The sequence below is a fragment of the Protopterus annectens genome, chromosome 9.part0 (genome assembly GCF_019279795.1).
Source record: "Protopterus annectens isolate FY-2018-M chromosome 9.part0, PAN1.0, whole genome shotgun sequence".
NCBI lineage: Eukaryota > Metazoa > Chordata > Ceratodontiformes > Protopteridae > Protopterus > Protopterus annectens.
In genome coordinates, this window is record NC_056743.1 from 851,999,241 (window position 1) to 852,022,561 (window position 23,321).

A 23,321-nucleotide genomic window follows, 5' to 3' on the forward strand; every position below is an offset into this window, starting at 1 on the left:
TTTTCGAGCAAATTAGTGATAAATCATTATAGGTTCATAGGTGTGTACTAGGCTAATGGCCCTGGAGCCTTTACAAGCCTACTCATAGAAGTGGACTGGCATCATGCCGCACGATGTTAGTTCCCAGTGCCTCTATCAAGTAGAGCCACTGTATTGTTCCCTAGGGTGAACTTTCTATTTCCCATCCACTCATCAAGATTTCTCTTGAAGAGGGCCAGTGAGGTGCTCTGTTTGACATGTATGGGAAGTCTATTCCAGAGCATAGGCAGTCTCTGGGTTATGAACCTGTCCCTCCAGCATGTTCTGTTGATTGTAGTAATGAGACTGAGGTCTCTGGAGCATGTGGTGCAGATGGATTGGGATTTCTTTAGATGTAGCATTTCTAACAGAGCTGTGTCAGACATGGTTTTGTAAGTCAAGCAGAGATCGCCTCTTAGTAGATGATATGAGACAGAGAATAGCTGGAGTTTTTTTGAGTCTGTCCATGTAGGACATGTTTAAGGCCTAGGGTCCTCTTCGTGAGGTACTTTTGTGGCCTCTACAGCTGTTGCAAGTGTCTAGTGAGGTACATGCCAAATGGGGCATTGTACTCTGATTGGTCTGATGAGGGAAGAGTAGAGAGAAATGATGACCTCTTTCTTCCTGGATGTAAAACCCTTGGTAGTGAGATGTGCCACATAGAAGGACTTTCTGACCACAGTGGCAATGTGGTGGTCGAGCTCTCATTGATGTGGTAATTAGTGGGAACTGAGGTTTTTCCCAAAGGGGATGACAACGCATTTTTTAGGCATTAAGCTTAAAGCCATGGTTTTGACAGCAGTCACTGGTCTCAGTGAGGCCTTTCTGTAGGATGTCTACATCACTTGGGGCACTAATAATGGCTCCCAGCTTGCAGTTGCCTGCGGACTTGGTCAGCCAGAGTCCCTCCGTGTTGGCCTGGACTTATGAGAAGTAGATGCCAAACAGGAGAGGCCCCAGGACCGATCCCTGTGGGACACCACTTGTGACTGGTTGGCAGTTTGACTTGGAGTCCGCCATTTCACACTGTGGGTTCTATCTGTGAGCCAATTTGCAATCCACCTAATGATATAGGGATTGATGCCTAGTTTGGTGAGTTTATCAATAATTCCTGAGTGAGGAATGGTATCAAAGGCCCTGGCCAGATCGAGGTAGACTATATGAACTGCCTTACCCACATCCACAGCTCTGGTGACTGTCTCAGAGAAGTCAACCAGGTTGAGCAGGCATGATCTACCTTTCAGAAAACCAAATTGCGTGGGATCTAGAGTTTGAAGATTCCCTATATCCTTGTTAATTAGATCCATGATGATGTGCTCCATAGCCTTACATATCAGACTCGTCAGGCTAATGGGGAGATAATTTCCAGGGTCTGTAGCCACTCCTTTATGGAGAGGGATGACTGCAGCAGTGCGCCATTTGGTAGGGACAAAGCTTGAGGTGAGGCTGTGAGTGAACAGGGCACACAGATGTGATGCCAATTCACTTTGTAATTCATGTAAAACACAGCCAGGGAAATTGTTTGGTCCCATGAAGCTGTATTCCTGTCCTTGGACAATGCAGCTTTAACCTGTGCTGCAGTAATGCTGGGTGCCTGGCATTCTTCCGGTATTGAGATTAGTCCTTTGGGGGGGGGGGTAAAGTTTACAGTGAATCTGTCAGCCAGTATGTTGGCAATATCTTTTGGCTTAGTATAGGAGATACCATTGTGCAGTAACTCCGAGCAAATCTGGGTATTGCCCTGAAGATTCTTGATATAACTGTAGAAGGCTTTGTTGTTGTTTTTAGTGTCTGCCACAATTATTCCTTCATAGCCGGCTTTGGAGGTTTTGATGAGGGATCTCAACTTTTTGTTGAGGCTAATAAGGGAATTTTTCCAGTCTTGGGACTTCACCTTTTTCTGCAACAGTTTCTTCCTTCTGTTGTAGAGTTTATTAGTGGCAGGGGACCACCAGATTAGCTTCCTTTTTTGGAGGAGAGTGTCTTAGTTCTGTTGGGTATGTCTAGTTCCATGCATTTATGTACATGTTCGCACAGTGCATTGGTGTATGATTCGGCAGTGATACATCTATTTGTCCATTGGCATGGGTGCCGTGAAGTTAGCCACCTCTGTTTTTAGGAGTCCATAGTCAGCTTTGGAGAGGTTTTTCATCCTGGATACCTTTGCAGGGGGTGTGGGTGAGATGTGGATTTCCATGGTGATTAGTTTGTGGTCAGATCTAACCAGGGAGGAATTGGCTGTTGATGTAGAGCAATGGTTGCCCATGTTAGTAAAAAACAGGTCAAGGATGTTGCTTCCTCTAGTGGGGGTAAGAATGAGCTGGTCCAGGGCATTGGAACTGATAAATTCCAAGAAGCATTGAGCCAGTGCTTTGGTGCAGGAGTAGTTTTCCCAACTGATGGAGGGGTAGTTGAATCATCTAGTATGAGAGTGTTGGGTTGGATCTTAATAGTTTCCAGGGTGCTTAGGAATGTGGAGTGAGAGTCTTGGGACATGGTCAGGGACCTATAGCAGGCTATGAACTGAATCGCCTTCTTACCCAATGTTAGTTGTACCTGGAGTATCTCAGATGGGTTATGCTGGGCTACAAGTCTGGAGGTGTGCATATCCTTTATGAATATGGAGACACCACCACCTTTGGAGCTTCAGTCCATGTTCTGGGGCCAAAAGGTGTGGAATAAGTTATAGCCTGGTAGCACAGGGTTGCTTTCTGCTGCTTTAAACCAGGTCTCCATTACAGCACAAATGTCAATATTCTCCATTTTGAGGCGTGCTTTGAGTGAGTGCATCTTGAGATTTAGACTTCTAGCATTGAGCAGCATGACCCCAGATTGCATTTATTTATAGCTGTTACAGTGGTAATGTGGTCTTTGGAACACCGCCTAAAAAAAGCACTATAGGGGTGGCAAGAACATTAGCCTGTACCCAGAAACCCAGGGGTGACAGATGCAGGCCATCTCTGGCAAAGCATCAAGGTCTGTCAATCATGTCATCCCAAGCAGACAGATACTGGATCCCCTTAGAATGACACCACAAATTTGGCCAATTGTTGAAGTCAATAATTTTCTGTTTGTACTGCGGCATCATTCTGGGCGATGGTAGGATGCTGCTCAGGGCTAGGGTCATACCTGCCTGGGCCACATAATCCGAGAGCTCCACCATGTCTCTTTTCATGTAGTCCAGGGAGGTGCGTCTCAGGTCATTCACACCCGCATGGACAATGACAGAGTCATACTTGTACTTGTTGTGGAGTGCATGTGTTATGTGTCATATTCTGGCACCTGATAGCTGACTGTTACCTTCTCCTTACTCAGTCTAGTGAGTGGGACATCAGTGTTCCTCACTACTGAGTCACCTATGATTGTTGTATTGGACAAGCTGTTTTGCCTTATGGGCTTAGGTTGAGGGGCACACTGTGTAGGTGAGCTGTGTGTCTTGTGGTTTGTGCTGTGTTGTGGTGGTCGAGTGCTTTTCTGCCTTGGAGGTCTCTGTTGTTTGGGTAGATTTCTATTGAGATCCGCTGCGGGGGTGGTTGTGTGGTTTGTGTTTTTATTTGAGGGCTGTGATGGTGGGTGTTCTGGAGGGCTATGTGTTCCATGTGGTGTGGTGCAGGTGTTGACCTTCTCCTCTTGACCAGCTATTCCAGTCTTGGCTGGAGAGTGCATGGGTTCCAATTTGGATATATAAGTGCATCTCTCACAAATCTGATTGTAGGGCTGTAAGAGGAGGGGTTGTCTGTGTACATGAGGCAGTTGCTACACTGCCTCAGAATGCCCATGTTCACCAGGTTAATAGGAGAAAGCACAGGGAACTGACCTTTAGACATGCCAGGAGGGATGGTCATCATTATTAAGTATTGTAGCTGTTTTCTTATAGGACGTCTAGTGCTGATAGCACTTATGTGTGCTACAATAATTGCTACAAAAAAGCCTGATGAAGTGTTAGGCGAATAAGCTAATTAAAGTGCAAGAGAGAAGAGAACTAGCAAGATCTAAGGGAAAAATTGAAGCGCAGACTTTCTGGCACCGGCAATAGTTTACCCCAGCTTAGCGGTGCGCAAACACGGGCGTTTAAACCAGAAAGTTGAAAGGGATAGAAAAGCTGCCCAAAATGCCAATAAAGCATAATTTCAGAGCCAGAAATTCTCTTCTGGTAGATAGGCTACGTAGTGCTTACCACTCCCACTGATAAACTAGAAGGCTTCCTTGTAACACAGAAAGGTCTGGGGAACTCAGCAACTTACAAAACAGTCCTGGATACAGCAAATCTGTATCTGGACTACTCTAGTAACAGGAAAGGCGGGAAACATGCTTAGAACTTTTTTTTTTTTTGCAGAAAAAAACAGTTAAAACAGTAATAAAAATATTTTAAATGCAGTACAAGCTAGCACACTTGAGTGTGTAGCAATATTAAAGCAAATACAGTTAAAATAAATAATAAATGCAGTTAAATGAAAAAACGACAAAAGTGTAGAGAGCAGTATAATCAGAAAAAATCAAAATGGAGGCACTTAGTCTCTCTTTCTCCTTTCTGTTGCTCTTGTACTCAGCAGGACGCCAAAACAGGATCTTAAACAAGCACAAACCCGTGCAAACACAGGCTTTTAAACCAGAAAGTTGAGAGAGAGAGAAAAACTGCTCAAATGGCCAATAAACTGCAATTTCAGAACCAGAAACTACTCCTCTTGTGGTAGACAGGCTACCTAGTGATTACCACTCCCACTGATAAGACATCAGGCGCTGATTTGTCTATACACGAGCTAAACTCTTGGTTAGGCTTATAAGGGCCTCAGGGCCAATAGCCTGGTAACTTCCTATGATCCTATGAAGTTAGAAAATAATGACAGACATTTGAGTTTCACACTTCATATCCTTCAGAAAATTCATGCTAATGCAAAACCTGTCATTCTATCAACTTTCTAAGTTTGTAAGAGCAATATTTAAAATTGTCCCTATTTTTAGGCCTTTGTACCACTTTTATTTATGGCTTTGTCCAGATTTCTTGCTCTAAGAGATATAGCGGTAGGTATTATGGCATGCTGTAGATCTGGAAACAAGTTCTACTGTTACCACGAAAGTTGAACAAGCTCAACAAGATCTAGCATTATGGTGAGTACATAACATTGTTATGCCATTACAACATTCTGTGTGACCAGCCATTGTAATTCATCCCCATTCTCACCAACATATGAAGGGAAAAAAAGACACACAGAAAGATGTGCATGCACATATTACATAAACACTTGCACAGTCTGAATATCCACAGAAACAAAAACATCCCTCTAAGTCAAACTCTCAAATAAAATTTACTGAAATTAGAATGCGGAACTTTAAATTTTCTGACTAGCAGGCTGGCTGTAGTTACTTCCTTGCAAGATGGGCAGAAAGTTGCATTACTGTTGATGTGGACTGGCATCCAAACCATTTACAAGTACACAAGATTAACTAAATATCAGACACAGAAGTGTAAACTTAACATACCGGAACATTACACTCACTACTCTACTAAAATAATACCACAACTGCCTGGTAAAAAAGTACCTCAGAACTGAAGTAGGAAACCACTTGTAGAACAACCTATTCATAAGAAGATGTATAATCTAGGCAAAGTACTATTCGTGGACAACTTGTGTGTTTTACTGTATCCTTTTAAAATAAATGGGAAATGGTCATTCAGACTGGGAAAATGCTGCTAAAAGCTAGGAGTCTAAACCAAAAACTGCAGTCACTGGAAGCAGTCCTAACCTTGGAAGATGATGACATTTGTTCAGTCACTGAGACTATACCAGGTTACATTTCCTTTCACACATTCAGACCACAAACTGAAGGCATGAGAACTAAAGGAGGTGGCGTATCAATATTCAGTAAAGATAAATACACCTCCAGATTGGTTAAACAGCATGGTTCACTTAAATTAGTTGAGGTAAGACCTCTCTTCAGGTCATTGCCAGCTATAGGACCCTTTCCACGAATCAGGACATCCACTCAGCGTACATGGATTTAATCGAGTCAATCAAGATACAACCAAGCACCCTGGTTTTGGGTGATTTTAATTACCCATCCATTGACTGAGTAAATTATGTGTGTTCTAATTCACTTGCCCAAAGGTTCCTGCACTTCATTGAATCCAATGCTCTGGAGCAGCTGGTTGACACACCCTCAATGGGCTCAAACATCCTGGATCTTGTGCTTACCAACATTGGAGACTGCTGCACACCCATAGTGTGTGGCCATCCTTGGTGAGATCTGACCACAAATCAATCTCGCTAGAAGCAACTATAACACAAGACCCCCCCCCCCACCCCAGCAACAACTAGACTTAAAAACTCCAATTACTTCCTCTTACGTGACAGCATAAATAGCTTCACCACCCTTCCCCCAGTGATGAAACAGGCACCTATGCTGAGTTATACACCAGTGCTTTATATGAGCACCTGCACAATTGTATTGACTGTGCCTTACCTGATAGCACCAAAGCAAGATCTTCAAGAAAAAACAAACCTGATTGGTGGACTACTGCCATTAATATGCTATACAACAGGAGAAATAAATTGCTGTCTAAATGTAGGAAGGAACAGTCTCAAAACTGGAAACACCCCCTTTTCAACTTAAACAAGCAAATAAGACTCCTAGTGAAGTCCTCCAAAGCAAACTATGAATCCAAATTAACTTCCCTAAGTAAGGATAACCACAAGGCATTCTTTAGATACATCCATAACCTCAAAGGTAAGGCCCAGATTTGCACTGAACTCATAGTTAATGGTAGTACATATACAATGGATATAGCAAACCTGCTGGCTGACAGGTTCAGTGAAAACTTCACTCCCCAGTCCCCACCACATATACCCCAAAGCAACCCTAACACCTGTCCCCCATCTAGTTTCTCAGAAGAGCAGGTCTTACATGCCCTCTCCAAGGTCAAAAACACAGCCTCTATGGGATCAGACAACATCCTGGGCTGTGTTCTACATGTGTTAAAACAGGAATTAGCATCACCATTGGGCACACTTTTCAATCACAGCCTAAGCACTGGCTTTGTCCCAGTGGAATGGAAAACAACTACTGTCATCCTTTTGCACAAACAGGGTGCATCCACTGACACTAGGAACTGTAGACCTGTTAGCCTGACCAGCCTTATCTACAGGGCCATATAATAAATCATCATGGACCTTATTAACAAAGATATAGGAAATCTCTAAATGCTAGACTCCATCCAGTTTGGCTTTGTCAAGGGGAGATCATGCCTATTAAACTTAGTGGACTTCTTCAAAACAGTCACCAAAGGCCTAGACGAGGGTGGCATACCTAGACTTAGCCAAAGGCTTTGACACAATCCCCTACTCAGACATAGGTTCACAGGTAGGTACTAGGCTATCTGCCCAAAGGCATTTATAAGCCTAGCCAGAATGTGTTGGCTTTCGCCACCCCTTTAGATTAGTTCCCTGTGCCTCTGTCCAGCAGAGCCACTGAAGTGATCACCGGGGTAAACTTTCTGTTTCCCATCCACTCGTCAAGGTTTCTTTTGAAGAATGTTAGCGAGGAGCTCTGCCTAAAGTAGATTGGAATCTTGTTCCAAAGTATGGGAAGTCTCTGGGACAGGAATCTATCCCTCCAGCACGTCCTATTTATTGTTGCGGTAAGGTTTAGATCCCTAGAGTGTGTGGCTCGAGGGGATAAGGTTTTCTTTAGGTGGAGCATGGCCATCAATTCTGGGTTGGACATGGCCTTGTATGTCAGGCAGAGATCACCTCTGAGGAGGCAGTATGCAACCAAGTACAGGCGAAGTTTCTTCAGTCAAGCTGCATAGGGCATCTGTTTGAGGTCAGTGATCCTCTTGGTGAGGTACTTCTGTGGTCTTTCCAGCTGTTGCAGGTGTCTTGTAAGGTACATCCCAAATGGAGCGGTGTACTCTATGATGGGTCTGATGAGTGATGAGTAGAGGGGCACAATGATCTATTTTGATCTGGATGCGAACCCTTTTGTGATTAGGTGGGCCATGTAGAAGGATTTTCTAACCACTTTGGCAATGTGATTATCAAAGGTGAGATTACTATCTACTTGGGTCCCCAGATCCCTTATTATGTCTTCGTATTTGGGGTACTACCATGTGGTAGTTTGTGGGTACTTTGTTTTTTTCCAAAGGGGATGACTATGCACATTTTGGCATTTAGCTTGAGTCCAAGATTTTGACACCAGGTATGCGTCTTAATGAGACCCTTTTGGAGGATGTCTGTATCAGCCGGAGAGTCAATTATAGCCCCTAGTTTGCAGTCGTCTGTAAACTTGGTCAGCCATAGTCCTTTCTGTGCTTGCCTGTACCTCTGAGAAGTATTTGTTGAACAGGAGGGCTCCTAGGACTGCGCCCTGGGAAACACCACTTGTAACTGGTTTAGAGTCGGATCTAGCTCCCGCAACTCTCACCATATGGGTTCTGTCTGTGTGCCAGTTGGCAACCCATCTTGCAACGTAGGGGTTTATGTTCAGGCTGGTGAGCTTATCTATAGTACCAGAATGGGGAATGGTGTTGAAGGCCTTTGCGAGGTCTAGGTAGGCTGTGTGTACCACCTTTCCCTCGTCCATAGCCTTGGTAACTGTCTCAAAGAAGTTCACCAGGTTTAGGAGGCATGATCTGCCCTTAACAAAACAAAGCTGAACTGGGTAGGGTCCAGTGTTTGGAAGTTCCCAATGTCTCTCTTAATGAGTTCCATGATGATGCGCTCCATAGCCTTGCAGACCAAGCTAATCAGGCGTATAGGGAGATATTTCCTGGGGTCTGTTGAGGCTCCACCTTTGTGGAGCAGAATAACCATTGCTGTGCGCCACTCTGTAGCCTGTGGAGAGGCTGAGTTTGAACAGTGTGTTTAGGTGAGGGGTTAGTTCATCTTTGAGCTTGTGTAGGATGCAGCCTGGGATGCTGTCCGGTCCCATTGATGCTGTGTTTTTGGCTTTGGAGAGGGCTGTTTTAACATGAGTGTCTTTGATTTCAGGGACTCTACGTTCTTCTGGTATGGTTATGGGCCCTTTTGGGGGTGAGAGGGGGGTGAAGTTTGCACTGAACCTGTCTGCCAGGATGTTGGCGATATCGGCCAACATCACTGATAATCTCTCTCAGTTTGGGTATCAACCCATATGTTGTCAGATGGGTTGCAAATTGTCTCACTGATGGAACTCATAAGGTCAAAATAGGGGACTCCACCTCCTCCAGCAGACCCGTAACCAGTGATGTTCCACAAGGATTGGTTCTGGGACCACTACTGTTCAGAATGTACTTCTCCAAAGTACAGGCTAAAATTAAAGGACTGTGGCTGACAAAGTTTGTTGATGGCTGCAAACTGGGAGCTGTCATTGAAATCCCTAGCAGTGTCAACATCCTGCAAGAAAGTCTTACTCAGATTAATGACTGGTGCCAAAGTCATGGTCTTAAACGTAATGCAAAAAAATGCATTATTATCCCCTTTGACAAGGGTAATGTTCCTGCAAACTACCACATCAGTAGCAATACCCTAAGTACACAGTCAGTGGTGAGAGATCTGGGCATACAGGTCGACAGCAACCTTAACTTCGATCACTATGTCTCCACAGTGGTAAGAAGAGCATTTTATATTGCTCATCTCATAAGCAAGGGTATTGCCTCCTGAAAAAAGGAGGTTATAGCCCCCTTGTACTCTTCCCTCATCAGCCCAGCAATAGAGGACAATACTTCCTTTGGTATGTTCCTTTCCAAGCACCTGCAGCAATTGGAGAAATTGTAAAGGTTCCTTACAAAGAAAATTCAGGGTCTTCAAGATCTGTCTTATGTGGACATACTGAAATCATTGTCACTTTACTGTGTGTCATAAGACTGATCAGAGGCAACCTGTGCCTGGCATATAAAGCAGTCTCTGACCCAGCTTTAATGGAAATGCTGCCCATTTGCAAGTCAAATGGCACACAGGTCACCTGCTCAGAAAATCTTAACCTGGTATGTGACATCAACAGAACTTGCTGGAGAGACAGATTTGTCTCACAGAGGTTGCCCCAACTTTGGAACAAGCTTCCTATTCATGTTAAACAAAGACCCTCATTGGCCCTGTTTAAGTGTAATTTGGACGATTGGATGGGTAACTGGAAATTCACCCTGGGGGTTCCACCTGTGTCCCTCTTGGACAGGGGCAATAGGTGCTGATTTTAATGTCTGCTTGAACCAGACCCCCTTAGGAACACTGGTTGAACTTGGCTAGGCTTGTAAGAGCTCTGGGGCCGTTAACTTAGTAACCTCCTATGATCCTATAAATGGATTACATGGCCATCAGCATGAATGACAAATTACATTTCTTATACTATAGATTTTGACAGTGCATTTCATGATGAGTGAATTTGAAACTTGTTTTACAAAGTTATAGTACAAGATTTTTCATTTGTTATAAGCAGACACCCCCACAAATTTTCATACAGCTATATCTGTTCTTGTAACTACGTATATATATATATATATATATATATATATATATATGTGTGTGTGTGTGTGTGTGTGTGTGTCTGTCATATATATATATATATATATATATATATATATATATATATATGTGTGTGTGTGTGTGTGTGTCTGTCATATATATATATATATATATATATATATATATATATATATATATATATATATAAAACACACAGTGGATATAAAAAGTGTACACACCCCTGTTAAAATGCCACGTTTTTGTGATCTAAAAAAATGAGACGACAGTAAATCATTTCAAATCTTTTCCCACCTTTAATGTGACCTATAAACCTGTACAATCCAATTGAAAAACAAACAAATCGGTTAGGGGAAAAAATAAAAAACGTACAATACTCTGGTTGCATAAGTGTACACACCCTTAAACTAATACTTTGTTGAAGCACCTTTTGATATAATTACAGCATTCAGTCTTCTTGGGTACACACCTGCCATCAATTAAAGACACTCTGATTAACCCCAAGTAAAGTTCAACTGTCCTAATAAGAATTTAGTGACATTTACTCAGTTGTCTGCTACAGCAAAAGCCATGGTTTGCAGAGAGCTTACAATGCATCAAAGGGATCTCATTGTTGAAAGGGATCAGTCAGGAGAAGGGTGCAAAAACATTTCCATAACATTGGATATGCCATGGAACACAGGGAAGACAGTCATCAAAAAGTGGGGAAAATATGGAATGTTGCAAAAAATGGACATCCCTCCAAAACTGATTAAAAGACAAGATGAAAACTGGTCAGGGAGGCTGCCAAGAGACATACAGCAACACTGAAGGAGCTGCAGGAGTTTCTGGCAAGTACTGGTTGTGTACTACATGTGACAACAATCTCCCGTATTCTCCATATGTCTGGACTATGGGGTAGGGTTGCAAGATGGAAGCCTTTTCTTACACAGAAAAACACCCAGGCCTGCTAAAATTTGCAAAGCAATACATCAGGTTTCCCATTTTAAAGGTGTTTTTGTTGTTAGTGAAACTAATGAGTGAGGTGGTAGTAGTACAGTGTTTTGGTCTGAAACCATGTTGGGAGTTGGATATGAGATTGTTGTTAAGGAGATGGTCATGTAATTGCTGATGAATACACTTCTCTAAGATTTTAGAAAGGGGGGAGAGGATAGTTATGGGCCATAGTTTGAGAAGTCTGTAGAGGGTCCACCTTTGTGTAGAGGGATGACATGGGATATTTTCCAGAAGATAGGAACATATTGTTTAGAGATGGAGTGGTTTATTATGATAGATATGGAATATGAGACAGATGGGGCACCTAGTTTTAGAAAATCACTGGGGAGCTGGTCTACGGCAAGAGTACTTTAGGAGCCTTTTTATATAATTGGTTTGAAAGAGAACAAAGTTAGGTTTGGCTCTATACTGGTGGGGACTGAAAGTGGTGATGTAGCACTGGAGTGAATGAGGGAGGTTATAGAGTTGATAAATTGAGTATTAAATTGAGATGTTATGCAGTTGTAAGTATTTTTTGTGGAAGAAGCAGGGGTAGAGGGTTTGTACTTTGCCAAATTTTCTGTGAGCTATTTAAGTGCTTTTGTTGACATGTTTGAAAATAAGTTTTTTATCATGCTTGATTTATTTATTTTTAGTGAGGTTTCTCAGCTGTTGTTTTGAGAACAGGTTGTCATTATTCTTGGATCTTTGGTATTGTAAGCAAGCCCTATCCCTTTGTCTAAGTGTTAGTTTAGTGTTACTCTCTTCTAGTGTCCTTCTAAAACTTTAAACCCAGCTGCAGTAGGTCTGGCAGAATGCATCCCAGAGGGCACAGAGGAGGAGAAAGCAACTACTCTGTAGTCCTATAGACCATATGGGTTATGTTACTATGTACAATGGGCTAATATGAATCTGTCTGACAAATTATATCAGAGCAGATTAAAGAGAAATGCTGAAAAGATCTAAAGTCAAAGTATACTTTATTGTTGATCAGATATACACAGCAGTGCAATCTGAATGAAATTGCATTGCTTTGGTCCCAGTGTAAGACAAAACAATGAACACACAGTTTGAATGACAGTAAGACTAATGCACAATAATAATTAAAATATTAACAACACAATAAATTATCACAATTGGACAAGAAGATATTAGACAGTATTATACCTGTAGGTATTGCAAGACTATGACTTCACATTCTGACTGCTTAGTATATTGCACTTCCATCAGTTATAGTATGGTATATTCTGATGTTCATATTGCACATGTATGGAGTGGTGACTCACTCCTGACTATTGCACATTCAGGAAGTAGTAGCTTAAGAAATCAGGGTAACTGTACCAGTTATTGAAGCAATTTGCCAGAGTGATTACTACAGAAGATACTTCACAGCAAGTGGCATATTGATCTGATTATTTGCTATCATGTCTGGCATTCATGCTCAGCAGCGTTATGGATAGAGGGATGAAGCTCCTATTCAGTCTAGATGTTTTGCAGTGTAAGCTGCAATACCACCTGCCCGAGGAAAGGTGAAAGTACATGTCATGGGCAGGGTGAGTAGGATCATCAATTCTCTTCCTAGCCCTTCCCACAAACCAAGTCTCATGCAGATCATCCATAGATGGGAGATAGGAACCAATTACTTTTTCCGCTGTCCTCACTACCCTCAGGAGAGCCCTGCGGTCAGATGCTTTGCAGTTACCATACCAAACTAGGATGTTATTTGAGAGGATACTGTCAATGGTCCCCCTGTAGAAGGCTTTGAGGATGGACTGAGACCAGGTTTGCCTTCCTCGGTTTCCATAGTAAGTACAGACATTGTTGTGCTTTCTTCACTATGTGGCTAATATCAGTTGACCAGGATAGGTCATCTAAGATGTGCACCTCCAGGAACTTGGTGTTAAATAAATAAAAACAAAAAAATCTTTTTTTTTACACTTTTGCAGGGGGGCAAGCCCCCTGCACCCCCACACCCCCTGCTAATTAAATATACCACCTCCGAGATTGCAGTACAGCCAGGAAAATGGTAAATATGCTCTATGGCAATCTCCATTTAAATGGTTCCAAGTTTCAAAACTTTGATCTTATGGTCTCAATCATAAGAAATTTGAAGGTTTGAAACTTCGAAATTTAGAAGTAAACCCGTGCATACATATGACAGCATCGCCATTAAATATATGCCTGTGGGCATTTGTGCATGAATTTTCATCCCAGTTTAAAACCAGAGGTGGATACACAGAAAGTGTCTACCTATTTTGAGGGGGAAGGGGTTAGGGGGACAAGTACTATTCCCAGATATAATATATGTATCCTTACAAGCATTTATCTTTTCAGTTTATTGTGAACTAGTGTTTGGTCAGATTTGAGCATTAAAACTTTGATATAACTTATTTCTTCCTTGAAATAAAAAAGTAAGAGTGAACAAAAATCAAGAGTACAAAAAAAGAAATTCAATCAATTATCAGATCAGAACATTGGAAAAAGCTGTAAAATGCACTTCAGTGCATCTATAATCCCACAGCTTCTGTGTACCTAGCATCCCCAACCCTCTACTTACCTTGTGTGTTCATTTAGGGTGTGTTGAAAGGATGCAGGAAAAAGCAAAGCTGAAGAGTAACATTGAATTCCTTTCATTAATCATGTTTTCTGTTCAGGCCATCACTGGATAAAAAGGTTGTTTAAAAAACTCTAAAATATATCTTGGAGCATCTAGAAACTTCAAAGAACTTTTTCGTCTAGAGCACCAGTTTGCCTAAGGCCAGCCTTGTCCACAGGTAGTACTTACTTCTGTTCTGACAGAGTGCAGCATTTGACTCATTTGGACCTTCTATAGACTAAGACCTGTTTGCGAAGCTCAGGAACACGAGACACTGTTGAATGGGCTCATTCGTTTTACCATCATAGCAGTGAACAGCCAAAGCAAAAAGAACCACATTACGTAAAGCAAGCAGATTAGCCTCATGGGTATTGAATCTTAAAGCAGTACTCTATGTTATACATTATAATAGGTATCAAAGAACATGTGTGAGTACAATTGTCCAGCTCACAAGTGGTTAATAGGATTGAATGTTAGATGGCAAGTTCTGTCTGGGAGCACTTCATTTGTGCATCAGTACACTTTGCTTTGGCACTAAGCACATGCCTTCAAAATTCTGAGCCATGTTCTTGTTCCATCATAACTGAAAAGTTGCATATTTTGGGATGCATTCTGAAAGGCTTTACACTTGGGATACATGTTACTCCCAAACACTTGTGCCATACCCAATTCCAAAACAGGCCCATGTGATTTTTCTAGTTGCACAAGCTAATGAAAAATCACATAGGCCTGTGCCATATTGCTCTCACGTTACCGCAATACTTAATTCAAACGGCCTTGGCTGTGAAGGTACAGCTCCACCTCTGTGCCAGAAGTAATATTTTTGGTATTACATGGGGGTAGTACATATCTCTGCAGTAACAGTATGGGCATATACAGGCTTAGCTTTTGTGGCTGGCTAGGTGTCAGTTCAGCTTCGTGAGAAGTACATACATGTATTACAGTGTTTGTTTTTTTAACAGTCGTCTCCTTCCCACACAGGGGAAGGCAGCTTTTCTCAAAACTTGGCCTATTTTTCTGTAGCAGAGGCTCACAGCATGCCATCACTTTAGGTTAAGCCATAACAATGCATGCATGATAGATTTAGCTGGAATGCACGTAGGCAAGATAGTGCTGTAGCTGAAATACTGAAGATGCTGCGGGGATGCCCAACTTCAAGGAATCCCTCAGAATGTATAGTAGGTTCAGCAGTGTTCTGCTTACACCAGGAATAGGTAACAAGATTCATATGCATACAATGTTTCAGAATCTCATTACCTTTTCCTAGTGTAGTGGGTAGTCAGATCACTTCTGGTGGTGTCATAGCATCTGGTAGATCAAGCAAGGAGCACCCTACCCCCATTATGATGTCATACTAGGATAAAAGCTGGATTTAGGCTTGGGGTAGTCCTGCAGGCTGGTGGTGGGGTTCTCCCCAGTACTACCTTGAGTCTTTTAGAATGTGGCCCTTTGCATCAGGGTATTGTATATCCTTATATCTTCTTGTAAAATAAATCCCTTAAATATGATTTAAAGGGTGACCTACTGAAAATGCACTTCCTGTATAATGAACATAAAGAGAACATAAACCGTAGTGTGCAATATAAAACAGTCCTCAGTATATAGCAAAAGAAACTTAAAAGATGAAAGACAGTTTTCAGTAATTAGCATGCCAAATTCCAAGTAAACACACATTATACTTTCTGTTTCGAAATTAGTCTGTGGTCTTTTTATTTAGGAAGTGCAGCTGTTTTTGCACTTTTCAGAAGTAACGAAAGCAGATTTGAGGATCCACCCTTCATTTGTATTTTTTTAAACGTGAAATAGAAGCTGTCTTTGTCTTTAAAGTTTGCCTGCTTTATGAGACTTTAATTAGCAGTTGGCAACCATGGCAGAAGGTAAGAAATAGTACATTTATTTACTCTAGTCCACTTGAGAGGTAGTGATAGTATTGTGTATCCTGACACAATGAGAGAATAATTTGCTTTCATTATGCACTTCAGAATATAAAGTAGTTGGAATTTGAACGTCTAAGTTATTAGTAAGCAACTTGAAACACAGTAGTCCATAAGCTGTTAATAAGTCATGTGAAACAGTTCGTTGAAAACTGCTTGTTTATTTTGTTGATAATTGTGCTATTTGCAGTTTAAGACAATATGCAACAGTATAAGCAGTTCAGTTTTTGACTTAAGTATTGTAATTCACTGTTTTTGCTCACTAACTTCCTTGAAAAATGGAGAAAAAGCTATAAAGTCAGTAGAATGTGGCTATGTGAAAGGTCTGTGCAAGTTTACATGGAAATTCATGAGATGACTGAGACGGTACTGTAATCAGATCCCTATCAGATAATCGAGTTTTCAGAAACTCAAAATTCATATGGTTAGGATCATATAATCGAGTTTATGAAAACTCAAACTTCAAAAAAAAAAATCTAACTTTTTTATGTTTTTGCAGGGGGGCAAGCCCCCTTCTGCATCCGTACTTTCCCTGCAAGTTATATATACCATCTCTGAGATCGCACTACAGTGAGGAAAAGGGAAAATTTCCTGACCCTCACTGTACTGAGATCTCCATTCAGAACCTTTGAGTTTTCAAAAACTTGAGCATACAGTCCCAACCACATGCATTTCGAGTTTCTGAAAACTCTGTCATCTGATAGGGGTTCCCTGTATCAGTAATCAGCTGTATTAGAACAACTGGATTGGAGGGTTCGGATTCTAAGCAGCTCCACTGGATGAAAATGTGTGAAAATATTAAAAATGTATTTTAAAATGCAATTAAGAGCCAGTGAAATAAGAACACAAAAACTGGCAGTGTTGAAGGATTCTAAAGAAGACATGAGGCACAGTGCAGGGGAAATTCACTGCAGACAGAATTATTCTAATGCAGCTATGAGGCTGAACAGGGGGATTTCATTGCAGGACACTTCTTTTCCCCTTAACATACTTCTCATATGGGGCAGAGAGTATATTAAGTTTCAAACACTTGGATGTACCAGGCTTCAGACAGAAGTGTTGAACTGATAGTTGCCTGTTTAGTCCCAGTAAGAAATAAAAATAAGAATGAAGCTACTCATGATTGTTTCTGTGTGCTTCTCACCTGCCTTACTGACATATATGCAGATCATGCCTCTCAACTTTTTAAACCAAGAAATCTGGACAAAGCCTGACATAATGGGGAACAAAGGCCCAAAATTAGGGTCAGATTTTAAATATTGCTCTTATAAACTTAAACAGTTGCTAGAATATAAGGTTTGTATTGAAATGCATTTTCTAAAGGGTATGAAGTCTGAAACTCAAATGTACATCATTATTCAGTGATTTCACTCCTCAGATCATCTCAGTGATTTGCTAGAAAATCACAAATTTTATGAGGAATAGACCAACATTTTAAGGATGCAGATTTCAAGAAACAAGTTGGAAATACTATTACTTATTGATACTTATTTATCTGAATAATGTAGTCTAAGCACCAGTTTTAAACGGCTGTGACTTGATTATAGGTTGTGTCAATGACCAGAACATTATTCTGTCTTATCTAGAATTAGATATATAAAACAAAAATGCTATTTAAATGATTACTACCAAAATTTAAGACTGTATACATATGCACAAAATAACAAATGAGTTACTTGCAACCTGCCCTAGTACTTTGAAAGATCTATTATTATCGAAACTTGCTTCAGTCATTTGGTGGAATCATGTACATGGAGCCCCCAGCAACTCTAAAGTAATGCCTTTTGAAAACTGTTTTTTGTGGTAGTTCTACCACCACCAAATGTTAACCACAAGGTCATCCTAAATTAAAACTTGAATTTTGCAATTTAAACTAGGGAGCCATCACATTTGAGTAATCCTGGACAGGTACATTACTGTTCATATAATTTTCTACATTGTAATGAATTCTGCATGTGTTCTTATGTACATATTTTCATCATTGTTGTGATTAGTCTTTACTGACATGATAAAACAGATTGGAAACAAGTCTAGTCTAGTAAGAAATTAGCACTGCTGTGTCCCCAGATCAGCAGAAAATTTGCCTGTGGACTAAAGCAAAGTTTTACAGCTCATGACAATCCATTTCACTACTGTAGTTCTTCTTCTTTTGGATTTTCCCGGTTAGGGGTTGCCACAACGGATCACCTGTCCATTCATGATTGGCAGTGGAGTTTTATGGTGTTGAGTTGCCAGCCCGGCGTCCAACCTTCCACAGAAGGCACATACACGCACACACTCACACCTAGGGCCAATTTAGAGTGTCCAATCCACCTACAGCATGTCTTTGGGATGTGGGAGGAAACCGGAGCACCTGGAGGAAACCCACGTGACCTCAGGGAGGACATGCAGACTCTGCACAGAAGGCACCCCAGCCGAGGATCTGGAGAACCTCTTGCTGTGAGGCAGCAACGCTAACCGCTGCACCACCATGGCCACCCCCTAAGAGCTATACAAATTCTAGAAAATAAAATAAAAAAACTTTCACTGGCCAGAGCTGTGAAGGATCTTCTGATCTGTTGCAGCGGCAAACAAGATCTGGGGTAACACAGGGAGCATCGTGGGATAGGGAGTTGGCCTCGAGCTGGTTGGAGACCTCGAGCATTGTTGTTGGCCTTCACTCTGAACCCATCAGTAAGAATGAACAACAAGATAGAACAACTTCATATTACTAGTTCTCTCGCCCTTCTTTTGGTAGATTCAGAACCTGGGTGACCACGATGCAAAATCTAGATATATTCATGTTGTAAGGAAGCAGGAACAACAATTTTAGGACCTTTGGAAATAATTCTATCTTCCATCAATATCTCATCTCTGTAAGGAAAATAAGTTTGCACTTCAGGTGGTATACTAGATTGCTTTGATGGCCATCCAACATTAATGCAGTGGCTGAGCTTTTGCAAAATTGTATCAGTCTTTGTATGATCTCTCAGCTCATCAAGTGTCGTGGTAGAAAAATTATGCACTTCCATGACGTCAAAGTCAAAATTTTCTGCATGAAGCTGTTCCATTGTATTTCTGGGCGATCTGGATAAGGTATCAGCCAGATAAAGAAGTTTGCTTTTTGTACAGACTATTTTGAAGTTGTACTTTTGCAATTTGACCATCATTCTTTGTACTCTCACAGGAGCTGAATGCATAGGCTTCTTCAGAATAGTAACTAGAAGTTGGTGGTCTGTTTTAATCTGAATTGCTCGACCATAGATATAATCATGAAACTTTGAACATGCAAATACCATTGCCAACAGTTCTTTCTCAATGTGAGCATATTGCATTTCAGTTTGGGTAAGAGTTCTAGATGCACAGGCTACTGGTCTGCCTTCTTGAAGAATAACTACACCAAGACCAAATTTTGAAGCATCACAGGAAAGAGATACTGACTTATTGACATCATAGTATCTTAATGTAGATGGGTGTGGCAATTTTATGCTTAAGGTCTTCAAAAGCCTTCTGGTGCTGTTCCAACCAAGACCATGTAACATTTTTGTGCATCAGCTCTCTCAAAGGTGCTGTCAACTCACTGAAGTCTGGTATAAACTTGCCTAAATAGTTGATCATGCCAAGAAAACATTGTAGAGTCTGAACATTATCCAGTGCTGGCATCTCAAGAATGGCTGCTTGCTTGGATGGGTCTGGTCTCAAACCAGTGCTAGTATATAAATGACCTACATATGTAACTTCTGGTAGTCTGAATTTGCACTTAAGAGGATTGAGTTTTAAGTTCACGTCACATGCTCTGTCTAGAACTTTCTAAAGGTTTCTGTCATGCTCTGCTTCACCACTGCCTCCAACTAATAAACCATCTACTATTATGGCACAAGGATAACCTGAAAAAATTTGCTCCATTGCACACTGGAAGACTCCACTTGCAGAATTTATTCCAAATGACATCCTGAGGAATCTATATCTGCCAAATGGGTGAAAGTAGTCAGTAATGAGGATTTGCGATCAAGCATCACTTGCCAAAATGAACTTTTTGCATCTAAGACAGAAGAAAACAGTGGCATTTGGTATTAGTGCTGCGACTTCCTTGACTGCATGCATTGGATGATGCAGTCTCTTTAATGGTTTGTTCAAATCTCTTGAGTCAGTATATAATCTGATTCTGTCTGACCCTTTTTTGTGGGCTGCTACCATAGACAACACCCATTCAGTTGGTTCTGTAACTGGACAAATTACACCTTGCTGCACAGTTTTATCCAGCTGAGCCTTGACTTTATCCTGTATAGCTATTGGAACTTTTCTTGCTGGTCTGACTACTGGACTGACTTCTTGGTCTAACTTCATAGAATACATAACTGGAAGTTTGCCCAACTTGTCATCGAAAACATCAGCATACTCTGAGAAAATAGCTTCAGTAAAATTGGAACTAGGATATGTGCTTATATGATGAACTTCTTTGGTAAAAGAAAGCAAATTCATTCTCAGTCTCTGAAACCCATTAACGACTGCACAGGTCTTTGGACTACATGGAATAACAAGCTGTAACAGTTCCTAGCCAAATAACATGAAAGCACTACTATGCCTTCTGTTTGAATTTCTTTACCTCCATAAGCAACAAGTTTTGCACAACTAGCCACATTGAGTTATTCACCAATTCTCACCTTAGCAAATGTGTCTGCTGACATAACATTAGACTTTGAACCAGTGTCTACTTTAAGCTCAGTGGATTTACCATTGATCTGGACAGCCAACAAATTAACTTTATCAACCTTTTCACCAATTACTGATGCATCATCTATATAGAAAGTAGAATTGCAGCTCTCTATATGATCAACTTGCTTTTTTGAATTACCTTTCTTTATAACTGTGGGAGGTTTACTTGATTTGCAAAACTTTTGAAAATGGTTGCATTTTTTTACACTTGTGGCATTGCTGATCAAATGCTAAGCATTTTTCTCTTTTAGACTCATGACTGCACCACAATTGTGACAGTTAACAATAAAGCTGGATTTGTGTTTTGCAGACTCACCCTTGTACTGTACTGTGCACATCCTTTTCTTAGAACTTGCTGGAAAACTACAGGGTTTCCCATGTAAACCTGTAGGGGTGGCAGCTGCCATGTGCTTAGGCCTGCTTCCGCTAGTCACGTGTTGCATGCTGTCTACATTTGCTCTGGAGCCTGCTGAAACCATGATTGTATCACTTGCAGGCATACTTGTGTACCTTTCTGTAACTTCAAGGATTTGACAAATCTCAATAGTTTTGCTTAGCGTTAAATCATGGTCACAAAGCAAAATCTTTCTCACTGCAGCACTTTTAATACCACACACAAGCCTGTTCTTAATCAACTCATCTTTTAAGTTACCAAACCGACACATATTAGCTTTATTTCTCAGATCAGTTATATAAGCTGCAAAAGTTTCCCCAGGTTTTTGATCTCGTGTAAAACAAATGCCTCTCTAATGTAATATTTGTCCTGGGGTTACACATTTCCCTGAATGTGAGACCCAGTAACATGGGGTCTTCTCTTGATTCAGCCTGTACAACAATATGATGGCTTTCACCTTTTCCCTCATATACTGCTGGTGCATCCACAAATGAATGCTCTCTTTCAATGGCCTTAGACCAAGGGCACCCGCAGGCAGGTGCAAGTGGGTGTACTTGCACCCCCTGGATTTTCATAAAGCTATCTGTGATGATTTCATTTCCACTTACCTTTTTTTTTTTTTTTCTGTAAAGCCAGCCTGCATCATTTGGAACTTCAGAAGAGATGGTAGTGCAGGTGGCAGTCGGCAGTCACATGACATGATTATTCATAATTGACGAGCCTCAAATTCCTCCTTAAACTGCATCTCTCTGTTTCCAACCATAGTTGCATAGAGTTAATTGGATGACTGTAAAAGTATCCTATTGACCTGAACAAACCAAAGATTCATCATGTGGTGGAAGGACTGCACTGGGCTGGTGGTATTGTGCACTTAGTTTTTGTATAACAACAAGAAGGTAGGTAGGTTGATCAAAGATGGGGAACAAGAAAGAAGATCGCTCCTAAGGTCAATTTTTTTTTTGTACACTGAACACTTGGCGCCAAAATGCGAAAGTGGCGCACTTGCGAGTCGGAGTGTGAGTGAGTGCCCAGTATTTCCCCTAGTGTCCAGTGCTCTCCAGGGAACAAGAAAAAAGTCCACTCCTCCTGAGGTAATTTTTTTTTCTTTTTTGTACACTGGACACTTGGCACCAAAACACGAAAGCGGCACACTTGAGAGTCGGAGTGTGAGTGAGTGCCCAGTAATTCCCCTAGTGTCCAGTGCCCTCCAGGGAACAAGAAAGTATTCCACTCCTCCTGAGGTAATTTTTTTTTTTTTGTACATTGAACACTTGGCACCGGAATGCGAAAGCGGTGCACTCCCCTAGTGTCCAGTGCCCTCCGGGTGTTTAAAGGAAATGCCTCTGAGTCAGAGTGACTCAAATTCTTGGACTTTACAGAAAAATATGGAAAACTGATGTGCTTTCTTGTGTGTTAACTTATAATAGCAAATCTTGTTGCAGTGCCAGATGGTACACGTTGACAGAGAGGTAAGCAGCTTGCTTGGCACAAAGTTCATGTAATCTTATGGTGGGGGCAGGGATGCAAACCTGGGTAGTACACACCTATGACACTATGAGCTGTATAACACAAGTACCAAGTCCTGTCTGTTGGCATGGGTAGCAGCTTCCAGTCTTTCACTAAGAGGGAGTCTGTCTGCTCATTCCCAGAATGAGAGTTATTTGCAGTTATATGGACGCTGTGCTACTGAACTGATCCAGATTCTTTGCTAAAGACTTGAACATCTTGTATTCCCATTTTTCTGTTTAACTTTATTTCACAAACTCTGCTTAGATATAGTTTCATTTCTAAACTCCTACAAGCAATCACCAGTTCTTTTTTTAGTTTGTGTGTGTTTTGGAGAAATTAACACTGAACTGTCTGACAGCACCTTCTGTGTTAATTTTTTCTTGGCCAAGGCATTATTTTAGTTACTCCTTACTGTAAAAGAATTTTGGTGCAGGCCCATGCTTATGATCATACTAACTGCTTCATAAATGTAGGGTTGCCACCTTTTCAAATGGCCAAAGTGGGACATTTCTGGTACAAACATCAGATTTTACAGGCTGACACATACCCACAGTCAGTACAAAGGATAGAACTTAACTTTTTTGCCTAAATAAAAGCTTATTCTTGTAGCATTTTAGTTGCTTATTCTGTTTCTTATAACATTTAGGTATTTTAGATACAGAATAACTGTTTTATGCAACTATTACATAAAATATAGGAAATAATTTTGTCCTAAAATCTCAGGACATTTGCCATTTTTACAATTT

At 41.1% G+C, this 23,321-nt stretch overlaps 1 protein-coding gene across 1 annotated transcript in view; it reads left to right on the plus strand.

The window, feature by feature from the left end:
• The first annotated feature begins 15,763 nt into the window (after window positions 1–15,763).
• LOC122811599 overlaps window positions 15,764–23,321 on the plus strand; it is a 93,525-nt gene continuing 85,967 nt past the window's right edge. The window contains exon 1 of the mRNA XM_044083555.1: window positions 15,764–15,920. Coding sequence (XP_043939490.1) covers window positions 15,911–15,920 — 10 coding nt within the window. The 5' untranslated portion in view covers window positions 15,764–15,910. The remainder of the gene's footprint in view (window positions 15,921–23,321) is intronic.